Source organism: Thermobia domestica, chromosome 6 (genome assembly GCF_964235325.1).
Source record: "Thermobia domestica chromosome 6, izTheDome1.hap1.1, whole genome shotgun sequence".
Classification (NCBI taxonomy): domain Eukaryota; kingdom Metazoa; phylum Arthropoda; class Insecta; order Zygentoma; family Lepismatidae; genus Thermobia; species Thermobia domestica.
The window spans coordinates 144909909-144931220 of NC_137459.1; the positions used below are offsets into that span (position 1 = coordinate 144909909).

At 36.4% G+C, this 21312-nt stretch overlaps 1 protein-coding gene across 2 annotated transcripts in view; it reads right to left on the bottom strand.

The window, feature by feature from the left end:
- Nucleotides 1–2290: 2290 nt before the first annotated feature.
- Nucleotides 2291–21312, bottom strand: part of LOC145688244 (dynamin-1-like protein) — a 249717-nt gene continuing 230695 nt past the window's right edge. For both annotated transcript variants that reach the window (XM_081762179.1, XM_081762180.1), the window contains one exon: nt 2291–2340. In XM_081762179.1, coding sequence (XP_081618305.1) covers nt 2312–2340 — 29 coding nt within the window. In that variant the 3' untranslated portion in view covers nt 2291–2311. The remainder of the gene's footprint in view (nt 2341–21312) is intronic.

Below are 21312 nucleotides of genomic sequence, written 5' to 3' on the forward strand. Positions count from 1 at the left end.
CCAATGTTTCCATTACTTCACAAAGCATTCCTATTGCTCTAACTCCACTGTTATAGTGGTTTCCTTCCAAATTGCTTTCAGCAGTATGTGAGCCCATGGTTTCAGTCTGAGTAAGATTTCCAAAACTCCACTGCCCTTGAGGTATAGACCAATACACGCAAGCATGACTTCTTGAAAACCAAGAAATATGTTGGAAATTTTTCGGGTTGAAGGAGCTGGATTTCTTTAGCTTTTTGATATACTCCTTCGTCACACCACAGTGAACTCTCTTCAACATTTCACTGGTGCAAAATATCTTGAAAATTACACGTTGTTGTATAAATAGAGTCATACTGAGTTGCAGGATAGAGTAAAACTGAAGTGTATTCCGTAATGGTCATGTGAGATGGATGTTCAGACAGTGTACTCATAAAAGCGTTTCTGGAGAGAATCTCAACTTCCTAAGGGAAATCTGCTTGAGGTACGTTGGATCTTTTTAAGAAATCTTGAAAGAAGTCATATGAGATCCAAATTTCTGCCTGGTTGTTTTATTTCATTTGCTGTAATTAGGTCTCTCCTAGGAACGAAAGCACTGAGGATACTGCGTATTGTTTTTGGCTTTGTGTAGTACAATAGTTTTCGGGCATCTATATCTTTAGTTCATATGTGAAGACGAAGAGGTTAGCGGAAGACCGTGAAGCATGGAAGCTTCTTAGCTGCGGCAAGTGACTTGCCAATAAGGGCAGAATACCTATGATGATGATATCATTAGTGAGAGTTCGTGAAGTGACATTAATGCCAAACGTTCCCAGGTATCTCTTTGGACTATCAGGTTCTTCTAACGAGACATTAAATTAATCATTCAGATGATGATCTTGAAACGAGACAAGTACTGTGTCACGAGTTCCATTCATTCCAGAAATTGTAGCTTCTTTGTCTAAATTATCCATAGTACCTCAAACAAGTATGTCGCGTTTTATTGATGGTGGTATGAGAATATGGTCTCCTTCAGCCCTAATAATAGTCCTGATTACTAGAATTTGATCTTGACGTAGTACATCATCACAACTGCAGCATACTCCGTGACGGTTGAATATGGTGATGAGAGTTCTGGATCTTCTTAAATGGTGTATTGCTTGAGCATTAACGATATGTAACTTTTTTTCTTTAAGCCATTGTGTATTAATAAATAAGATATCTGAAATAAGGTATCACATCTATGTTGAGTACTTCATGATGTCTTGTAATCATGCCTTGTAACCAAAGGCAAGTACTTTGAGATATAAACCGTGTTTAATCTATCTTTTGTAAATTTTGAACTATTCAGTCAATATGTTATATTCAATATATTTAGAGTATTTTATAATGAAGAAAATTCTATATCACTTATCTTTGAATCATTGATCATCGCTTTATTAACAGCTTCGATGTTATCCTTAACTTTTGGTCATAGTCAGGACTCCAACAGTGCTGCCACCCACGCACGAAGAAATTTCCTCTTGTACTTACTGTTCTAAGGGGAAAAATGGAAACTTTTAAGCGTTTTTTCCACTTTTCATTCCTTCCCATATGCACTACTGGCAAACCACCTAAAAGCCTATATTATTAAAAGTAGATCGAGATATTAGTTGCATCTCTGCGGCAGTTACAGTCTGAGCTGGAGGTCTTTCTATGTGATAAAGGTACTTCCATTAAATCCAAAGATTGTTAGTGACCAAAATCAAAATATTTTATTATTCTTCCATATAACAGTAAATTCCCATAATTTTTCTTTCTTGCCTAGAACTCAGTGTTGCCATCTAACAATGGCAAAAATTCGGTAAAAAGGAAAATTTTCAAAATTTCCTTCGTTTACTTCCCTCTTGTGTGTACTACTGACAAGTGAATAATGTCGGCTAAAACCCAATACTATTACAAATCGAACGAGGTATAACTAATAACTTTGCGACAATTACAGCTTGAGCTACACGTATTTAAAACGATCACAGAAAAATTTAGGAAATACGAAATGAATATTCAAGATAGCGGCCATTGACCATGATTCAGAACATGTGACCAACTTTCTTTAAACACTAAAGATAGTAGAACTCGGTAAAACAAACAAATCTTCTGACTCTTAAACTTTCAACAGGACTCTCCTAACTGTTAGACTATCTATCATGCAAAAGAAAAAAAACTCAGTGACAAAAATAAAGGAAAAATATAAAGAAGGTACAGACATCGCCACCACCAAATGTTATTCTACTAAGCCGAAACTAAACACATGCGCCAAAAGCATCCCCACCACCATTATAACATTTATAACTTACGGTCACAGGGTCCTTGACTGAATTTACGCTTCTGGATAAATGAGCATAAACACTGAAAATAAATTGCAATTATTAACATATTTTTTCCTAATTTATTTCATATATTATACTTGTAGTAATTAAATGCATGATCCATCTTTAAGTAAATCCATCTCTATCTCAATACTATCATTGCTAATATAGGGTCAAATCATTCTACTAATAGAATAGAATATTTTTAATGTCGTTAAGCCTACGATTAGGCAATGGACAACGTCAAAGGATTGTACATGCATGCTTTAAAATATTCACTAGCAACTTTCATACTTTATAATATATACATATATATTACAAAAAATTTCATATTCAAAAGATATCACCAGTGGACAAATATTTTTTGCACTTTAAAAAATTCATTAATATTATAAAAAGGCAATGTCACTAGACCTTTATAGATCTTAGCTTTAAATTTCTCAATAGGCAAATGATGCATATAAGTTGCTAATATATTCATAAATTTTATACCAGCAATAATATAACTGTCTCTAACTTTAGATAATCTACTATAAGCTGTATCACTTAGCTTGCTCGATCTTGTATTACAGGGTGGCGCATGAAATGACATACCATTTGTTTGGTTCATTACACACGTAATATTATAGATGGAATGTTGGAAACTCGTATTCGTATACTTTGGTTTACGGAAAATCCGGTAGATGTCACAAGTTAGTAACGAATATTTACTTCACGGCAAACAGCAGTTTTCAAGATAGCGCACAAGAGCAGATTGAGTGTTGAACAGAAGGTGAAAGTTGTACTGTATTTTACACGAATGAGGAGTTTTGTAGCGACACAAAGACGTTTTCGTGCGAAATGGGCTCCATGTAAACAGATTATTCAGAGATTGTATCGCCAATTTGAAACAGCTGGCTCTGTGGTGAAGAAGAATCGACGGCGCGAACCAAGTGTCCGCACCTCTGAAAATATTCAAGCAGTTCGCGTTGCTTTGACATGAAGTACTAGCAAATCAACAAAGAGGACGGCTGCTGAGATAGGAATATCTCGTAGGTCCATACAAAGGATTCTGAATTCTGATCTTCACATGTACCCTTACAAGATAACAGTTGTCCATAAATTAACAGCAGATGACAAGCAACGAAGAAATCAGTTCGCTTCATGGTTAGTGCAAAATTATCAAGTTCTGCACAACACATGGTTTATTGACGCGTATTTTCATTTAAATGGTGTAATAAATAAGCAGAATGTTCGCTTCTGGGCAAGTAAGCATCCTCATATTCGACACGAAAGGGAAAATTATGGAGAAAAGGTCAGTATATAGGTAGCAATTTAATCCCATGGAATTATCTGACCATTTTTCCTTGATGAGACGTAAAGAAAGATCGGTATAATGACATGTTAGAGAACAGATTTATTCCAGAACTCTTGGCACCTGGTCTTCCATTACAAACTCAATTGTTCATGCAAGACGGAGCCCTCCACATGCTGCAATTGTTGCTCTTGATTATCTGTATGACATGTTTGATGGGAGGGTAATGTCACATCGGTTTCCTCAGCGTCACCAACGTGGAGAACAGTGGCCTCAGCATAGCCCTGACATCAATCCATATGATTTCTTCTTGTGGGCTACTTGAAAGATAATGTCTTCGCAACGAAGCCTGCAAGTGCAGCTCATCTCAGGGCTCTCATCATGCAGTTATGCCGTCTAATTTCGGAAGACTTATGCAGGAAGGTTAAGACAAATGCAAAGGTTCGCTTGCAAGAGGTTGTGAAACAAAATGGTGATCACATTGAATACATACTACATTGAACTAAATTTCCATGCTCATACAATTAATTCTGCACTAATTTCGTAATATTTTGATGATAAATACATGTGTAATGAACAAAACAAATGGTACGACATTTAGTATATGTATGTAATATCTTGTCTATGTAACATAGTTGGAATATTCTGTTTTGTGTAGATCAATACTAGATAAATGTAAAAAGATTAATTACATTCATTATCTTTAGTTGAACAAATAATGGCTTACAATGTTCACTGAAGGACATACCACTAATTATTCAAACAGCCTTCTTTTATAATAGTAACACATCATTTATATAACTGCTGTTATCCCAAAATATTACACCATACATAATTATTCTTTGGAAAAATGTAAAATACGCAGGTCGTAGGTAATTATTAGGCACTGTCGTTCTTAAAGGAGCAGTTCGACTTAGACATTCATTTTTTACAAATTACTTTTATTTGTAGAGTTGAAAATTCTAAAAGGAATGGGGTTTGTTTGACCGCGATACGTTCAGTCGTTAGCGAGTAGCAGAGGGAAAAAAATTGTGATGACGTCATCCGTGGGCAAGCTGCGAGAGCAGGCTTCCATAGACACACAGTGCTAAGCATTTCGTTTGTGAGTGGTTCGGTGGCATGTTCTAAATTGCGATTGCCTAATCCAGAACTGACTGCAAAGACTTAGAAATGTGACCTGTATCTAGAAAATAATAATATCTGATGCTGGGCTGCACAAAAGTTTTTATAGTATTATAAAACAAAGTTTTTCCTACAAAGCATAAGTTCGACGTTTTACAAAAGGAACTAAAATTTCGAAACCAATACCATTTAAAACATGGTGGACGAGATTGCTACAACACCTAAGTACCTTTTCTTTAATCATGGTTCCCATTTCCAAACATAAGTACGTTCATTTTCACATTTTGTTGCAATATCTAATGATGACTCTATAATTTTGTGCTTCAAGGTATGTACAGGAGCGCGGCAAATGTGGTAAAAATGAAATAGCATCTGTGAAGTTTGCCAGAATACGAAAAATACTTTACCGGTTAAATTTGTTTTATTCGCATCGCTCTCCATCAACTCTTGTCACCCATTTCATCTCACTGTCACTTGATACAAAAAATTAAACGATGAATCAATGTCCTGAGGAACACTGTCATCGTCAGTGATTCCTTATACAAGCCGGTATATTTCACTCCCCAATTCAAATTGTACAGCAGTTGTATTTACATTTATTTCTAGAAGAGTACCTACAAAACCGTGAGTGACACCGTCACTATTAAGCTGTAATGCCCCGTCTTGACTACAACTGTCAATTGCGTTTTGTGGATATTTTACGTTGGTAACTGGACATACATCGGCGCTTGTTCAATGGCTCGGATTCTAAACCTTTCAATAATATATTTGGAACAGCATTCTTTCTATGTCTGCGTGTAAATGGTTCTCCCGGCAATAGCTTTTCTTTCAGTAAACATGACTGCTCGAATTCGGATTCTTCAAGATGTTTGGAACAAACATGAGTGTTTTTATTTGGCACAAAATTTTTCCTATTGATTTTCTTGAACCATCATTTATATCGATCAGGTGATTTCTCACGACTTGTAAACGTAAAGAAGATGATAAGTTATGTCCTTCAGCTTTAATCGCACGAGAATTACAACTGAAAACACAGAACGTGTTAGGCATTTCTACCTCACTTCATAGACACAGCACGCGCTGTACTAACACATGTTTTCTACTTCGCACCAGTTTCTTTCAGAAAAAAATGTTTCCGGGGACACACTTAGTATTCGGGGGAGCACATATTATTTTCACACAATACTTATAGAAGTATTATTTTGGTTTCTTTCGGGGGACACTCTCAGAGCTCCAGGAGACATTGCCCCACCCAAAAACATGTCTGGAAGAAACACTGCTTCGCACAACACTACGTAATCACTGCTCTCTTTCTAGCTTTTTTATACTAATGCTGTAGGAAAAACAATAAAAACGTCCCTCAAGAGTTCAATACAAAACAAGACTGCTAACAAACCCAAAATAATCTATTAAATCCACTGCACTATTAAAGGTTCATCAGCTGCGCACACGTGAGCGGTTGCTGACTCACATTGAATTCCTCGCTAGCCCACAGGTGACGTTACCATTTGTGATTCATCAAAAACAACCGCCTATAGAAGCTGAACGAGACAGCCTATCAAGATTAAAAAAAAAAAAAAAAGTTTCTCTTATTTTTAAAACTCTTTCTATTGCACCAAACTTGTTTCTAACTCGAACTGCTCCTTTAAGGATCGCAACAAATATATTGTTCTTGATAATTTACAACACATGTGTTGTATATGTGGCTCCCAGGTCAACTTACTATCTAACATAATACCATAAAACATTATGTTATCCATACTAATATTAGTGTAATCTTTAAGTGTATTTTTTTTTTAATTAGTAGGAACAACTTTTCCCAAACCATTCTATGGCTTGCACCAGTGTAACCCTACCTTGTTCGTCTAGGTCGGTCAGAAAAGTTGTATCATCAGCGTACAGGATAGAATTAGCTTCAATACTTAATGGTAGATCATTTATCATTAGAATGAAAATTAAAGGTCGTAAAACAAGAGTCCTGAAGTACACAATATTTTAGTTCAGGTACTTGTGAGAAGTCCCCATTCCCATAAACACACTGGGGCTTAGGCAGAGTCGTTGTGGCGCGTTATTAGTGCCATACTAAAGAGTTCGACTAAGATATGTTTCCTGCAGTAGTCAGGGCTTCAGTATGATGCTAATAATACGTCAAAATGACTCTGATTAAGGCCTTCTGTGTTCGACCTTCTAAATATGTTTTGAAGAAATTCAAACTGTTATGCTGGAATCCATAACCTATTAGTTTTTAAATTAAAACATGATGGTCTACACAGTCAAACACTTTACTTAGATCACAAAAGGTAGCAAACCCGTAAACTTTATTTTCGAATGTATAATAAATATTTCTTATCAACGCATCTATTGCATCTACAGTAGATATACCAGCCCTAAACCCAAACTGACATGGACTAATTACATTGTATTTATTTATGCAGTTAATGACTTGCTCTTTTACTACTCCCACAAATATATTGGAGAAGATCGGTATTAATGATATTGGACGATAATTTGAAGCATATGTGGGGTCACTTTTAAGACAGGTACAACCATAGAATTTTCAATGAATTTGGAAATACACGTTCCTAAAACATCTATTAATGCAAACTGTGAGTGACAAGTAATATAATTATTATTTTTTTTAATAAGGCCATTTGATAGATCATATACATCCTTGCTAGTTGATGATTTAAATTTATTAACTATTCGAATGATGTCCTCCGGATTCACATATTGGAATACGAATGTGTATGAATAAGTGGTATGTATATCATCCTGACTATTATCAGTGATGTTTGTACTATTCATTTTGATTTCTTCAACTGAGCTTGTGAAAAAACTATTTAATGTGTCTGGCGAAACAGGCGCCTCCTTACATTTATTTGTAGCTTTTTCAATACAATTTTGATTATAATACAATTTAGCTTCCGTTAGTTCTGCTTTGTACTTTTTCTTCTCGTGTTGATATAACATTTTACTGTTTGCGGTCGCATTCCTTTTGTATGCATCATAATACAGCATTACTATATTTCTGATATTGGATAAATCTGGAGTGTACCACGAACTTTTATTGCATTTACTAGTTGTATTGTCAAATTTCATTTTGACTGTTCTTTGAGCAAAACACATGTTATACATATTCAAAAATGTTGTTAAGAAATAACTGAATGCATCATTTGCATTGAAGCTTGGATGATTATACAACGTATCCCAATTTTCCCATGTTAGCATTTTCATTAAGGTTTCTAGCTTATTTGCTATAATTGGCCTTGTTCGAACTAATTTCGTACAATAGTGATTTCCATACACATTACTCATATATCTCTTCACCACTATCCATACTGAGTCATGATCAGAGTATGGAAAGGAAACATGTCAGTATTTACTTCAATGTTGTTAATGTTCGTAAATATATTATCTAAACATACGGCTCCCCTAGTAGGTCTATAATTTGTAACAAAATAAATTTACAAAATCAATTACATATCTTTTATCGGTAGTAACATCAAAATGAGAGTTCTTAACAACCTGGAACGCTTATTTACATACGTACATAATAAGAAAAGCTATAAAATTGTAATAGGTGGTGATATGAAATACATTAGGATCCCCATCTGGGAACCTATATAATGATATGATTATTAGTTTTAAATTCTCTATGATTATCCCAGTTACTTCAACAGAAATTTCCTCACAAAAGACCTCCAACTCCAGCTTTTTACAAAACTATTCGTGCTATCAATTCGTTTTTTCTTTTTTTTTTCCACATGTAATTTCTACTATTTGCTCTACCTATATGTTAATACTTGGCATAGATTCATATATTTGGAGTTCGCAGATAATGCACGTAATAAGACATATTAGAAATATTTCGTTAAAAGTTTCGTTTGTAGATTTAATCCACATTTCTCTCAATGACAGATGTCGCTGCTTCGTGTTGAACTGCAGAATTTCCTCGCGTTCTTGAAAATTTCCCACTTTAGCAGAGCTGGTAATTCTCGTAATTTCGGTCAATTTAATGTTTTTTGCTTCTAATTTATTTATTTTAAGTTAATATCTAAAACAAATATTAAAAACGGGTTTGTTATTAACGTTTCCTGCTGGGGAAACCTTCTGAAATTTCGAACATATAAAGAAAACGGTGATATTTTCAAAAAACTTCAAAATACAGAGATTTGTCATTTATTTTGCTCACAGTAGTACATTGAGATAGCATACATTAACTTCCCGAATATTGTTATTTCCCAGACTCGCATTACACGAACTTACTCTTTGAAGTATTATTTATATCCATGAAAATCATTAGAGTGCCCTTTGGATTTCTTTCTTAGTCTGCTGTCGCAATTATTCTATCATATGTGTTTGCAGTTATCACCTAAATAGACCAAAGAACCTGACCTCTAACTGGTGCCCTGGCTGCCCTAGTCACAACTACTGGTCTTACTAAATGATTCCATCAATGTGATTCTTACTTATTTTTCCTAGGAGTATTAATTACATTAACAACAATAATTCAATGATGATGAGATGTCACCAGAGAGGGGACCTACCAAGCCTTCAAAACTTATAGGTAACACTCGGCTTCCGATGATTAATAGTCCTATTTATTATTTCATAAATAGTATTCTTTATTTCATTCTTTTGAACCTTTTTTCATAGAAGACTGGCCCCCACAGTGGAAAATGGAACAGTCTGGCCTAATACAGGAATTATCTCATTCAATGCTATACATATTCCCTTACTAAATACTGCTATCCCACTAGCATCAGGGGTTACTGTAACCTACTGTAACCAAGAAAAAATATAAATCTAAAGGATAACTTTTTACGACTATGTGTATTTTACTTCTTCCACCTTCTGTGCCACTTTCACAAGTAATGGGATTACGTGACACTTATATCTAGACCTTGACCTGATTTCTTATCAAAATATGCATTTCAAGTTCTTAAAAATTCTGAAGGTTCATACACTATGTGATCAAAAGTATCCGGACACCCCCACAAACATACGTTTTTCATATTAGGTGCATTGTGCTGCCATATACTGCCAGCAGCGACCTCAATAGTCATTAGACATCGTGAGAAAGCAGAATGGGGCGCTCCGCGGAACTCACGGACTTCGAACGTGATCAAGTGATTGAGTGTCACTTGTGTCAGAAGTCTGTACGCGAAATTTCCACACTCCTAAACATCCCTAGGTCCACTGTGTCTGATGTGATAGTGAAGTGAAAACGTGAAGGGACACGTACAGCACAAAAGCGTACAGGCCGACCTCGTCTGTTGACTGACAGAGACCGCCGACAGTTGAAGAGGGCCGTAAAGTGTAATAGGCAGACATCTATCCAGACTACCACACAGGAATTCCAAACTGCATCAGGATCCACTCCAAGTACTATAATAGTCAGGCGTGAGGTGAAAAAACTTGGATTTCATGGTCGAGCGGCTGCTCATAAGCTACACATCACGCAGGTAAATGCCAAACGACGCCCCACTTGGTGTAAGGAGCGTAAACATTGGACGATTGAACAGTGGAAAAACGTTGTGTGGAGTGACGAATCACGGTACACAATGTGGCGATCCGATGGCAGTGTGTGGGTATGGCGAATGCCCGGTCAACGTCATCTGTCAGCGTGTGTAGTCAACAGTAAAATACGGAGGTGGTGGTGTTATGGTGTAGTCATGTTTTTCTTGGAGGGGGCTTGCACCCCTTGTTGTTTTGCGTGGCATTCTCACAGCGCAGGCCTACATTGATGTTTTAAGCACCTTCTTGCTTCCCACTGACGAAGAGCAATTCGGGGATGACGATTGCATCTTTCAACACAATCGAGCACCTGTTCATACTACACGGCCTGTGGCGGAGTGGTTACACGACCGTAACATCCTGTAATGGACTGGCCTGCACAAAGTCCTGACTTGAATCCTATAGAACACCTTTGGGATGTTTTGGAACGCAGACTTCGTGCCAGGCCTCACCGACCTACTTCGATACCTCCCCTCAGTTCAACACTCCGTGAAGAATGGGCTGCCATTCCCCAAGAAATCTTCCAGCACCTGATTGAAAGTATGCCTGCGAGAATGGAAGCTGTCATCAAGGCTAAGGGTGGGCCAACGCCATATTGAATTCCAGTGGTACCGATGGAGGGCGCCACGAACTTGTAAGTCATTTTCAGCCAGGTGTCCGGATACTTTTGATCACATAAAAAGTACTTACAAAAATCACGCAAACTGAATCAAACGTGAACATATTGATTGATGGGGGTTGAAGCTTAACTTTCAGCGCCAAGTTGTATGAAACGGAAAGAGGGACCTATTGAGCAAATACTAATTAATAATTGTATCGATGCAAATAAAGTACAAAATAATAAGTAAATTTAAGTTTAATGTGAAAGCCGAAGTAAAAATTGGGTTTGTATTTGTGACAAGTATATCTACCAGGAATCAAACGTGAGCCTAGACGCGCAGAACGTTTGCGAGTTAGCCACTGAACAGTTAACATATTCACATGGATCTATTGATCGATGTAGAATCTAAACAACATGTATTCTCACCGAGAATCAAACCCATGATTTCTATGACATAGGTGATTAAACCTACCGTTAAACTAGCCACTGAAGTTCCATTCCAAGATATCGTGTCCCAATTACAGGGCTCATAGTGGTCTGGTCTCTTGAAAATAGTTGAAAAGTGACCAAAAGCCCACGAAATAGTGACTAAAATCTCATCATGCCCCTTTTTTCCTTTGTCAATTTCTCCATCAACCTTCTCTTTGTTGTTTTGCTTCATCTTTTCTTCTTTACTTCTTTTTGAGCTTCCTCCTTTCTTAGATTTTCTAAGTATGTTTTGTAGTTACGGTAAGCAGATTTAGCAGATGTAAGAAGAAGCTTCTGAGTAAATGGAACCAGTTCTGGCCTATTTCCGAATTTCTTCAGCCCAGACATTATATTTAACTTAGCACTGAGAGTTCTCAAAGCCATAAAATATTCAAATTCGTCACCTACTTTTAAGAAGCATAACGTAAGACGAACATGATGACTACACAAACATACACTCACAACGTTGAGCGGAGCGTTAACTATTACGAAAGAAAACTAAAAGACTTATGATAGAAGAAAGAATAGACACAGAAGGGTTCTCAACCCCACCTTGAGAGCTTAAGCATCCACCAACCATCCACTGTGCTTTAGAAAGAATAAAAGCTGAAGTGAGATTAAAACTGACCGTTTCACATGTGGCAGCAAGTACTGAAGCTTTCAGAAGAGTAATGAGTAACAAGTTTCTGTCTTTTTCCATTTACTTGTATATTTCTCTTAGAAAACTGCCAATGCAAAATATAAATCAAACGAAAAAGTCACTTTACCTCCCAAAATGTAACTTTTAGTGACAAATTAAAAAAAAAAAAGTAACTTTTAGTGACCAACTTGAAAAAAAAGTAACTTAGTTAAAAAAAAAGTAACTTAGTTAAAAAAAAAAGTGACTCGCTATGAGCCCTGCAATTAAGTAGCCTCTTTCATTTGTGTCTTGAATTTTATCAGTAAGTAAATAATAATACAAATGACAAATCACGGGCAGTCTATGCCAGAGTCATTGAGTCTTAATTTACTTGTACTCAATTTCTCAAGCCCGTAACTCGTTTCGTTTAATAACAAGTTTTCCATGCTTGGGTTAAGCGATTTCGAAATAGAAAGTGGTTGATTGGTTGATGAGAGTTTGGCATTCTTTTGCATTTCTGAAAGCACTGATCATAAAAGGGGAAAATTCCATAATATTCAAATTTTCGATCATTCATTCAGAATGGTCTGAATATGAGGACTTGCTTAAGTTGGAGTTGTGAAACGTAAATAAGCTCTTAATTGTAAATAAGGAAGAATTGTAAATAAGGATGTTTCAGCAGTTTCAAAAATTCCGCTTCTAAAGAAGAAAGAGAGAAACTTCTACAGTATTCAAACTCTCTGTTTAAACTTTATTGTATTTATATTTGTTTCCAGAACAGGCATTCCTGCAAATATAAATATACTTTAGTAACAGTTTCATAGATTTCCAAACTATTCTACGCGTCGGAAATCTTACAGAACGGCTATGTCCACGTCTGTCAACAGATATCACAGCAAACATGGCAAGAGATCAAGAAATGGTTCTTTTGCAATGGATTCAGCGTCTCAAGAATAAATTTCATCTCCTCCGTTCACCCTCTATTCAAACCGGAAGTAGTAGAGAAATCAACCGTTTGCTGTTTCAAATTTAATCGCTATGGAATTGGAGCGGTAATAGATACCTCTAGGAAACATACCATCTCTACCATTAACATTTTACTTAAACTGGAAGTTGTAAAATTCACTACTACTTCCGGTTTCAATGTTCATCACCATGACGGCCGTGGTGGCTCAGTGATAGAACGTTAACTTCTGGTGCATGAAGTTATTGGTTCGATCCCAGTTCACGCGAAGTAAAGCTTGTGGTGTACAAACATCGTGTGCGTGGATTTTCTCGAGATTCTCCTATTTTCTCCGACTTTGTTCATTTCATGATTATTATCCATCTCATCATTGCCGTCTTCTTTAGCCTCAATCTATAATAATGGATTGTTAAACAAACAAACAAAAAAGTGCCATACAACAAAAACTGTAATAGACAGCGACAAGCGGTCTCATGGAATCGATTCAACATCTGAGGAGCACACTACTAAAACCGAAAGATGTAGAAATTTACTAGTACTTCCGGTTACAATACTGATATCCGAAGATCAAAAATGGTCACATATCGACGAACAGCTTCTCAGAAAAGATTCTGCGTCCAAAGAATGGGTTCCATTACCCCTAGTTCCATTTCAGAGCGGAAGTGGTAGAAGTCAACCATTTTCGATTCCAACACTGAGTACAGAACAAAAATGGTAATAGATAACGACAAACGGCGTTTGGAATCGACTCAGCATCCTAAGAAAAGGTCACTACATAAGAGAAGAAGTGAGTTTCGTTTCACTGTTGTGAAAATGCAGTAGACATCCAAACTATGCAAGGTGCCTTCCATTTCAATTCAGGCAAAAAAATATAAAATTGTACCATCACCATCTCAGATATTGTTGAAACTTTTTTTATAGCAACTAGACATGTTTTTAAGAGACCCATATTTTTTTGTTTTGTCGAAAAAAATTTTCCCGCCAAGTAATGGGCCATCAAAGACGGGGAGTACAATTTATGAATAGTAGAAGACATGGAAAATGGTCAATTTCGGAGCCTCACCATTCAGCTATGGAGACAGGTAGAGTTATAATTCTTGTTGTGGTATGTACATAGGGATATAAATAAATTATATTTTATTATAGTTTGGTTTACGCATGCGTATCTTTTTGTACATAAATTAACAAATGAACGTCAATTTATCTGAAAAGTCGAAGTTTGCGAATTTTTTTCGAGCACTTCCGTTTCGAATTTTAAAATTCTGTTTTCACGGTTGGTAAGACCTAGTTACCCGCTTTCCGAAAAAAATTTGTATCGCTTGTGTGGTCAACCGTTTTGTCGCAAAAAATTAGACAAATTGTAAAATTTTCAAAAATCGCCATTTTGGGGCGCCATTTTCTCGAAAACACCATTGTTTAAAATTCTGAAATTTTGTCAGATGGTTCAACTTTACCTGAATAATAAACACACCAAATACCATTCTCGACCAATGCTTCATGGATTAACTGCAGCCTTTTAAAGTTAGCAAAGTTTCGCTAATTTTGATGTCACAGTTAGCAACACTGGGAACAATAAAAGTGCAATGATTTAATGATGTTTGTGGTTCATATTCATTAAATGAAGAATAAAAGGTTTTCTTGGCTGTTTTTTTATTATTTTGAACAAAGAGGCTCTCTGAAATAGTAAAATGAGCCCCCCCCTACTCCTCCATTTTCTTAAACTGAAGTAATCTGAGGTGGAAATTACGATTACGAAACACACAAATTTTAAGTTTACTTGAAATGGCCATCCAATGAATTCTGATGATCTATAAAAGGCCTAAACTATTACCTCAGTAGGATTTGGAATGCTCCAGACAAAGTCTCAATTAAGTGCGATGTCATTACAGTGATCGAAAAATGACAAAAAGTTAAAAAACGAAACGTTTTCTTACGCGTTTCAAAGAAATTTACTGAATTTTTAAACAGAACAATCCCAGCATAAAAATGGGTCACTCGGAATTTTATAGTATTCGACTAAAGTGTGTCAGTCCGCAACCTGAGAGGGAAGTGTGTGTGTGTATTGTGCAAATTTTAAGTTAGCTAGTACTGCGTTGCTACAAATCAAAGGTGCAACCTGTATTGAAACTGTCATGAGTGACCTACTTCCTTTAGTAGTATGATCCGTAGAAAATGACAGCTGTCTTCTTCAAGAATGTGGTGAATGTCCTAGAGTGGAAGAAATAAGTGTGGTATCCTTAATTATTGATCCTGATGAAAATGAAAATGGTTACATATGCCATATGGGAGAATAATGATCTCGTTAAAAAAAAAAAAAAAAAAAAACTGTGCCACTTTCTGTTTTCGTATCGTACATTGCCGGTTTAACTGTAAGAATTGTAATTCATGACTACATCAAGAAAATCCAAAGAGAATCAATTGCTACCGAAAACCACCGTATAAAATTTCAAGATACAAATTTTATTTTACTTCATGTGGACTTCGTTGAAAACTGGACTGTTATTCTGCAAAGTGAAATTCAGAGTTATCACCGAAATATGAAACAATTGACAGTTTTGTTGTAATAAACGACGATAAAACACACGATTCGGCTCATGTACTCATAGTCATAGACAAGATTCTAAAAATACTCGAAGAAAAGCGAAAATATATTTAATAGAAAAAGGTTTGAATACGAGAAAATAGGTGTCTACAATTTCCCAAACCGTGTCAATGATTTCTGATGGTGCTGCATCCCACTTTAAAAATCGCTTTCAGATGTTCGAGATGCAGACAGGTCCGATAAAGCAGTGTTTTTGCAGTGAAACCGGCCATGCAAGGGTCTCTGCGACGATAGTGGGGAAGGGGGGGGGGCAAAGAATGTGGCAACGCGCCATAGCCTTAGGCTAAAACAGATACACAGTATTAAAAACCGCAGAAGAAAAAATGAAATGAAATCTTTAAGTTTTACGTTCCACGGTTATGCCGGTTAGGCTAAAGGAGACGGTGATTATGAGAAATGAATGAAATGGTGGAATGCAGAACGGCACGAGCTGGGATTGAACCAGGGACCCCAAGCACCGGAAGTGAACGCTCTACCACTGAGCCACCGCGTCCCCACTAAAACCGCAGGAGAATTCGTGAGTATAGTGCAAGTACAAACTCCGGGTATTACTCTCGTTTTGTTACCTGGAACTGAATTCGACGACTTCCGGAAGAAAAAAGGGAAAGTATGCGACCAGTAACTGGTATTCAACGAAATTATCTTTGGCTTTCCGAAAATTGCGAAGTTTTTATGGCAGTAACGGGTCACCATGAACTAACTTCATACTTCCCCCAAAATTGAACTTTTGCAATTCAAAGTGTAGATTTAAGAAACCTGCAAAAAGGAACTTTTGTTATATACATATATGTATGACTAGCAGCGTTCACCCCGCTTCACTGCGGTCACCCCGGAACGCAATAAACTTTGTTACTTAGATAATTTTTACTTTTTCGCTTTCAAGTGATATGATAAAAACCATAGAAGATTGCAGTAAATGTTAACATTATATCGCCTGTCATTTATGTTAACCCGCCCCGCTTCGCTGCGGTCACCCCGGAACGCAATAAACTTTGTTACTTAGATAATTTTTACTTTTTCGCTTTCAAGTGATATGATAAAAACCATAGTAGATTGCAGTAAATGTTAACATTATATCGCCTGTCATTTATGTTAACCCGCCGAGTGACACGGTCATGCGGGTTGCATATAAATACGTTTATTTTTACCTATGATGAACTAACAAAGGATTTGTACGTTATGGACACTTGAATGGTCAATTATCTCAAGACACTGGTAATTAAAAATTAAAGTGATATGATAAAAACCATCTAGGGTCCAAATCCTAATAACCCCCCAAAAATAAAAGAAATTGGTTCAGCCGTATTAGCGTGATGAGGGAACAAAGGATTTGTGCGTTCTCTTTTATATAATAGACTAGCAGCGTTCACCCCGCTTCGCTGCGGTCACCCCGGAACGCAATAAACTTTGTTACTTAGATAATTTTTACTTTTTCGCTTTCAAGTGATATGATAAAAACCATAGAAGATTGCAGTAAATCTTAACATTATATCGCCTGTCATTTATGTTAACCCGCCCCGCTTCGCTGCGGTCATCCCGGAAGTTTTCGCTTTCAAGTGATATGATAAAAACCATAGTAGATTGCAGTAAATGTTAACATTATATCGCCTGTCATTTATGTTAACCCGCCGAGTGACACGGTCATGCGGGTTGCATATAAATACGTTTATTTTTACCTATGATGAACTAACAAAGGATTTGTACGTTATGGACACTTGAATGGTCAATTATCTCAAGACACTGGTAATTAAAAATTAAAGTGATATGATAAAAACCATCTAGGGTCCAAATCCTAATAACCCCCCAAAAATAAAAGAAATTGGTTCAGCCGTATTAGCGTGATGAGGGAACAAAGGATTTGTGCGTTCTCTTTTATATAATAGATAACCAGTGGTGTGTAGCAGAAATATTATGAATAAATCATGAATTACGTGAAGTTTAAGTGCTGTTTATGCTTCCACATGAACCTTCAGCAGGGTACAGGTTTCCAGAAGAGCATAAGAGAAGTGAAAATAAGTGTTTTGTGACTATCGACAATGTGCTACGCAGGGGCGGATCCAGGACGGACTTCTGGGGGGGGGGGGATTGTAATACTGCTACTTAGAGCTACTTTTAAGAGCTCCAAACTCTGGGATGGGTTTTCAGGGTGTCTACTAAATGTTCAATTTCAAATTCCAGGTTTTATCAAGGTTTTCAAGGTTTATTTTTCCTTTTTTTTCAGGTCTATTCAGTAGAGTGTCATTTATTGTAACACGTATAAGTTAATGCAATTTTATATAGTTCTTAACAAAAACTGGTTATAATTAGAGAATGCATATGGCAAGTGATAGTTTCTTTAAGTGACAAGAAGAAAAGAAAAAACTGACTGAAATGTAGGTTCTCAAAACATTTTACACAAGAAAATGTTTAATTAAAATATCCCCTACCAGGAAGCCGGTTGAGAAAAATGTGCATAGTTTTAAATATCCTAATGTAGGAATACTATACAGGAGTGAACCTTAATTAAACCGACAAACTTCGGGAAATGATTCTCGGCACCCAAACAAGAAAAAATAAAATCCTCTTTAACTCTTCTCCAGGGCGCATAGTTTCCGAGCTAAAAGGTGCCGAAAGTGTGGAAAAATGAACTTCTGACGCTTGTATTTCCAAAATTATTCAAAGTAGAGAGTGCTGCTTAAAATCTCACAAAGGAAATCATATGTTCAGAACAGATAGGACTTCCTTAAAGAAATATTAAGCTGTACTCTCTACGTTGGATAGGTCTGGAAATATAGGCCTCCGAAGTTTATTTTCCCACACTTTCGGCACCTTGTAGCTCCAAAACTATGTGCAGTGGAGAAAAGTTAGAAGATTTTTTTTCTTGTTTCGGGCTCGGGAATCACCTCCCGAAGTTTATCGGTTTAGTTAAGGTTCACCCTATATAAGAGTAAATTTCCGTCAAAAACATTACTTTAAATAAACTATTATTATAGTAGTAGCACGTGAGTGTTGATGAACAATGACAAAAATGGCGGGAAAATAGCTTACTCACCGCTAAGTTATGGGATAAAATACCACAAGAGTATTTTACTACAAGCACTCCCCTTTAAAGTACTCTTGTGGTATTTTATACTAAGTACTGGTAGGACTGCGGTGAGTAAGCTATTTTCCCGCCATTTTTGTCAAACTAGTATTAGTTTAGAAGTAAAAGGAAAATGATCATATATAATACAAATTCTTAACGCAAAGTAGTCCATATTGTTAAACGTTACTGCAGATTCTTCTTGGTTGAGGACTGGCCATCAGTTATATTTTATTTAAAAATGTATTGTAACATGAAAGTTTAAAAAACTGAAAATGTTTTGGAACCACGCACATTATATGAACAAATATAGAAAACAACATTCACAGTGAACAGTTTTTGACATTTAACCTCCGGAGTTCAACATCCCTTTTAACTTTTTCACCTGTTCTTCCAACGTATCTACTGTTTCGACGTCAGTTATTATTTTCTTCTTTAATTCCAACTCTTTTATTTTCATCTTAATATCTTTCTTTTCTCGAGCTTCCCTGTCTTCATTTTCACTGCGGTCTTTCAGATATTCATTTCTTCTGCTTGATGCATTCCTCACATACTGGATCATACTCTGTGATATTCATATTACGTATGGCACCAGCAACACGCACAGCATCCAACACACTTCTTTGGGCAATCAAGCACTCCTCTTGGAAATTTTCAACAATGCACTCTTTGTTAACTCTTTTCCACTGCTGTGTTGGTATGAAAAAGTACACATATCTTATGCATGAATGTTTTAAACGCATTGGAGACATCTTCTTTACTTAACAGATCATGGAGAAAATCGTAATCTGTCATTTTAGTAAATGAAATTTGATAGTTTTCGTCCTGTGTCTTGGTCTGAACAAAATTTTAAATATTCCCGTTTCACCATATCAGCATTTATGGGTGTTATTTGCTCTTTCTCGACAAATGTTTCCAGGGAGATTGTGTTTTCACTGAATCAACATAAACCTTTAAGGCAGGAATCATAGTTATGGCACGGTTGATAACTTTAGAATTCTCCACCCACCTAATAGAACAAAATTTAAGAGGGAAAACTGCTGTTCCAGATGCTGCCATGAAATCTGCTCTTCTTGAAGGAAGTCCTTGAATAAATAGAACAACGCTCTCAAAAACTCTGTTGCATTCCAACCAGCTTTGGTATGCACAGTCTTAAAAGCCCCATTAACAATATGTGAAGAGCACGTTCCTGTCTCCTAAAGCTGTGGACCTTCACCATTTTCTTCACTCAGATAGGCCTTCATATCACTCAGAAATTTCAAATTAACGTTGGGGCCATCAAGAGAAACCTGAAGTAACACGAAAATCGAGACCCTTGTCCTTGAAAGTATTTATAAATGCACTTAACAAATCCTGGGCAGTAACATGTTCGAGGAATACTGATGTTAAATAACGTGTTGAAACTTTATTTTCGTCACTGTACCAGAAACGAACTACTAAGTCCATTTGATTTTTCTGTGCGATAGTGTTTAGGCTTTCGTCGAACGATACTGCAAAAAAATTCACAATTTTGTAATTCGCGAATAACGTCTGTTGGAAATATGGGCCCAATCCAAAAGTGATGACATATCCTATTTTGTCTTGGTGTAACTGAATATTTTTAGCCACTTTACATTCAGGAAACATTAAAGGAAACAAATCCGTTGCACTCGCTTGGCTTCTGGCCGATGCATGACTTGTAATTTTGTGTAATGTCCAGATTATTTCTGCTTTCGTCACTTGATCTTTGATAAGATAACTCTTTATTACACCACTAGTTTTTGCTGGGCTTTCATTTTTCTCCTGAACAACTAGAGTAGATGATGTGCCAGTCACTGAACTGGAAGACGCTGTAGAATTTTTTTGTACAGGAAGGCTCCTTGTTAATATTGCTTGAGAACTTTACGATCGAATATTATGCATTAAGAGCTTTCACAGCTATTTGATGTTTCTTTCCTTTTTCATGAGATTTCAATGATCCAGCTCCCATACTTGAAATGTCAAAATCAGTTCTGCAGAGTTTACAACCTGCTTTAAATGGATCGTTGGACCTAATAACCCATTTCCACTGGCCTCTCCACGAGTCCTGGAATTTAGTTTTACTTTTCCCCATTTTAATGGCTGAAAAATAAAATTTTAAATTTTTACTGTGTAACAGGATTTATTGCAAGACTAGTAAAATGTTAACCTAAATACAAAAAGTGATTCCGTTAAGATGTGGGCAATTTTACTTTTTTCCGATGATACACCTTTCGGCCACCGGGAATGGTGTTCACTGCGACATCCGTGGGCTTGGACACCTGTTAAATATCTTCGACACAGAAGTATAAGCGGAATGTTGTTCCAGACCTGTCTACTACTCTTGCTACAGAAACATGTAAACCAATGTCTTCACAAAGCGGCAAATAAGCTTGATTCATAGTATGCAAATAAGCAGCAACTACAGAGAAAGCTTCTGGCTTGTATGCCAGTATCCCCTCAGGTTAAGACACAACCTTAATAGATCATGAAATTTAACTTTTTTAATTACCTTAATCTCATCGGGGACTAATTTAGCTCTTTTTGTAGTCACTGTTATTCACAACGACCATGCGGAACAAATAAAATCTTATTGTCTCTTCTTGTACCCTCAACATACTTTCCAAAAACATTCACCGCCTGCACTCTGCTCACGTCTGTCTGTCTTTCTCAACTACATCCCCACTGAATAAGTTATTATTGGCTTTTGACTTATGCTGTAGTATATAACTTTCTTGCATTTTACAAAAATATACTTATTCCATAC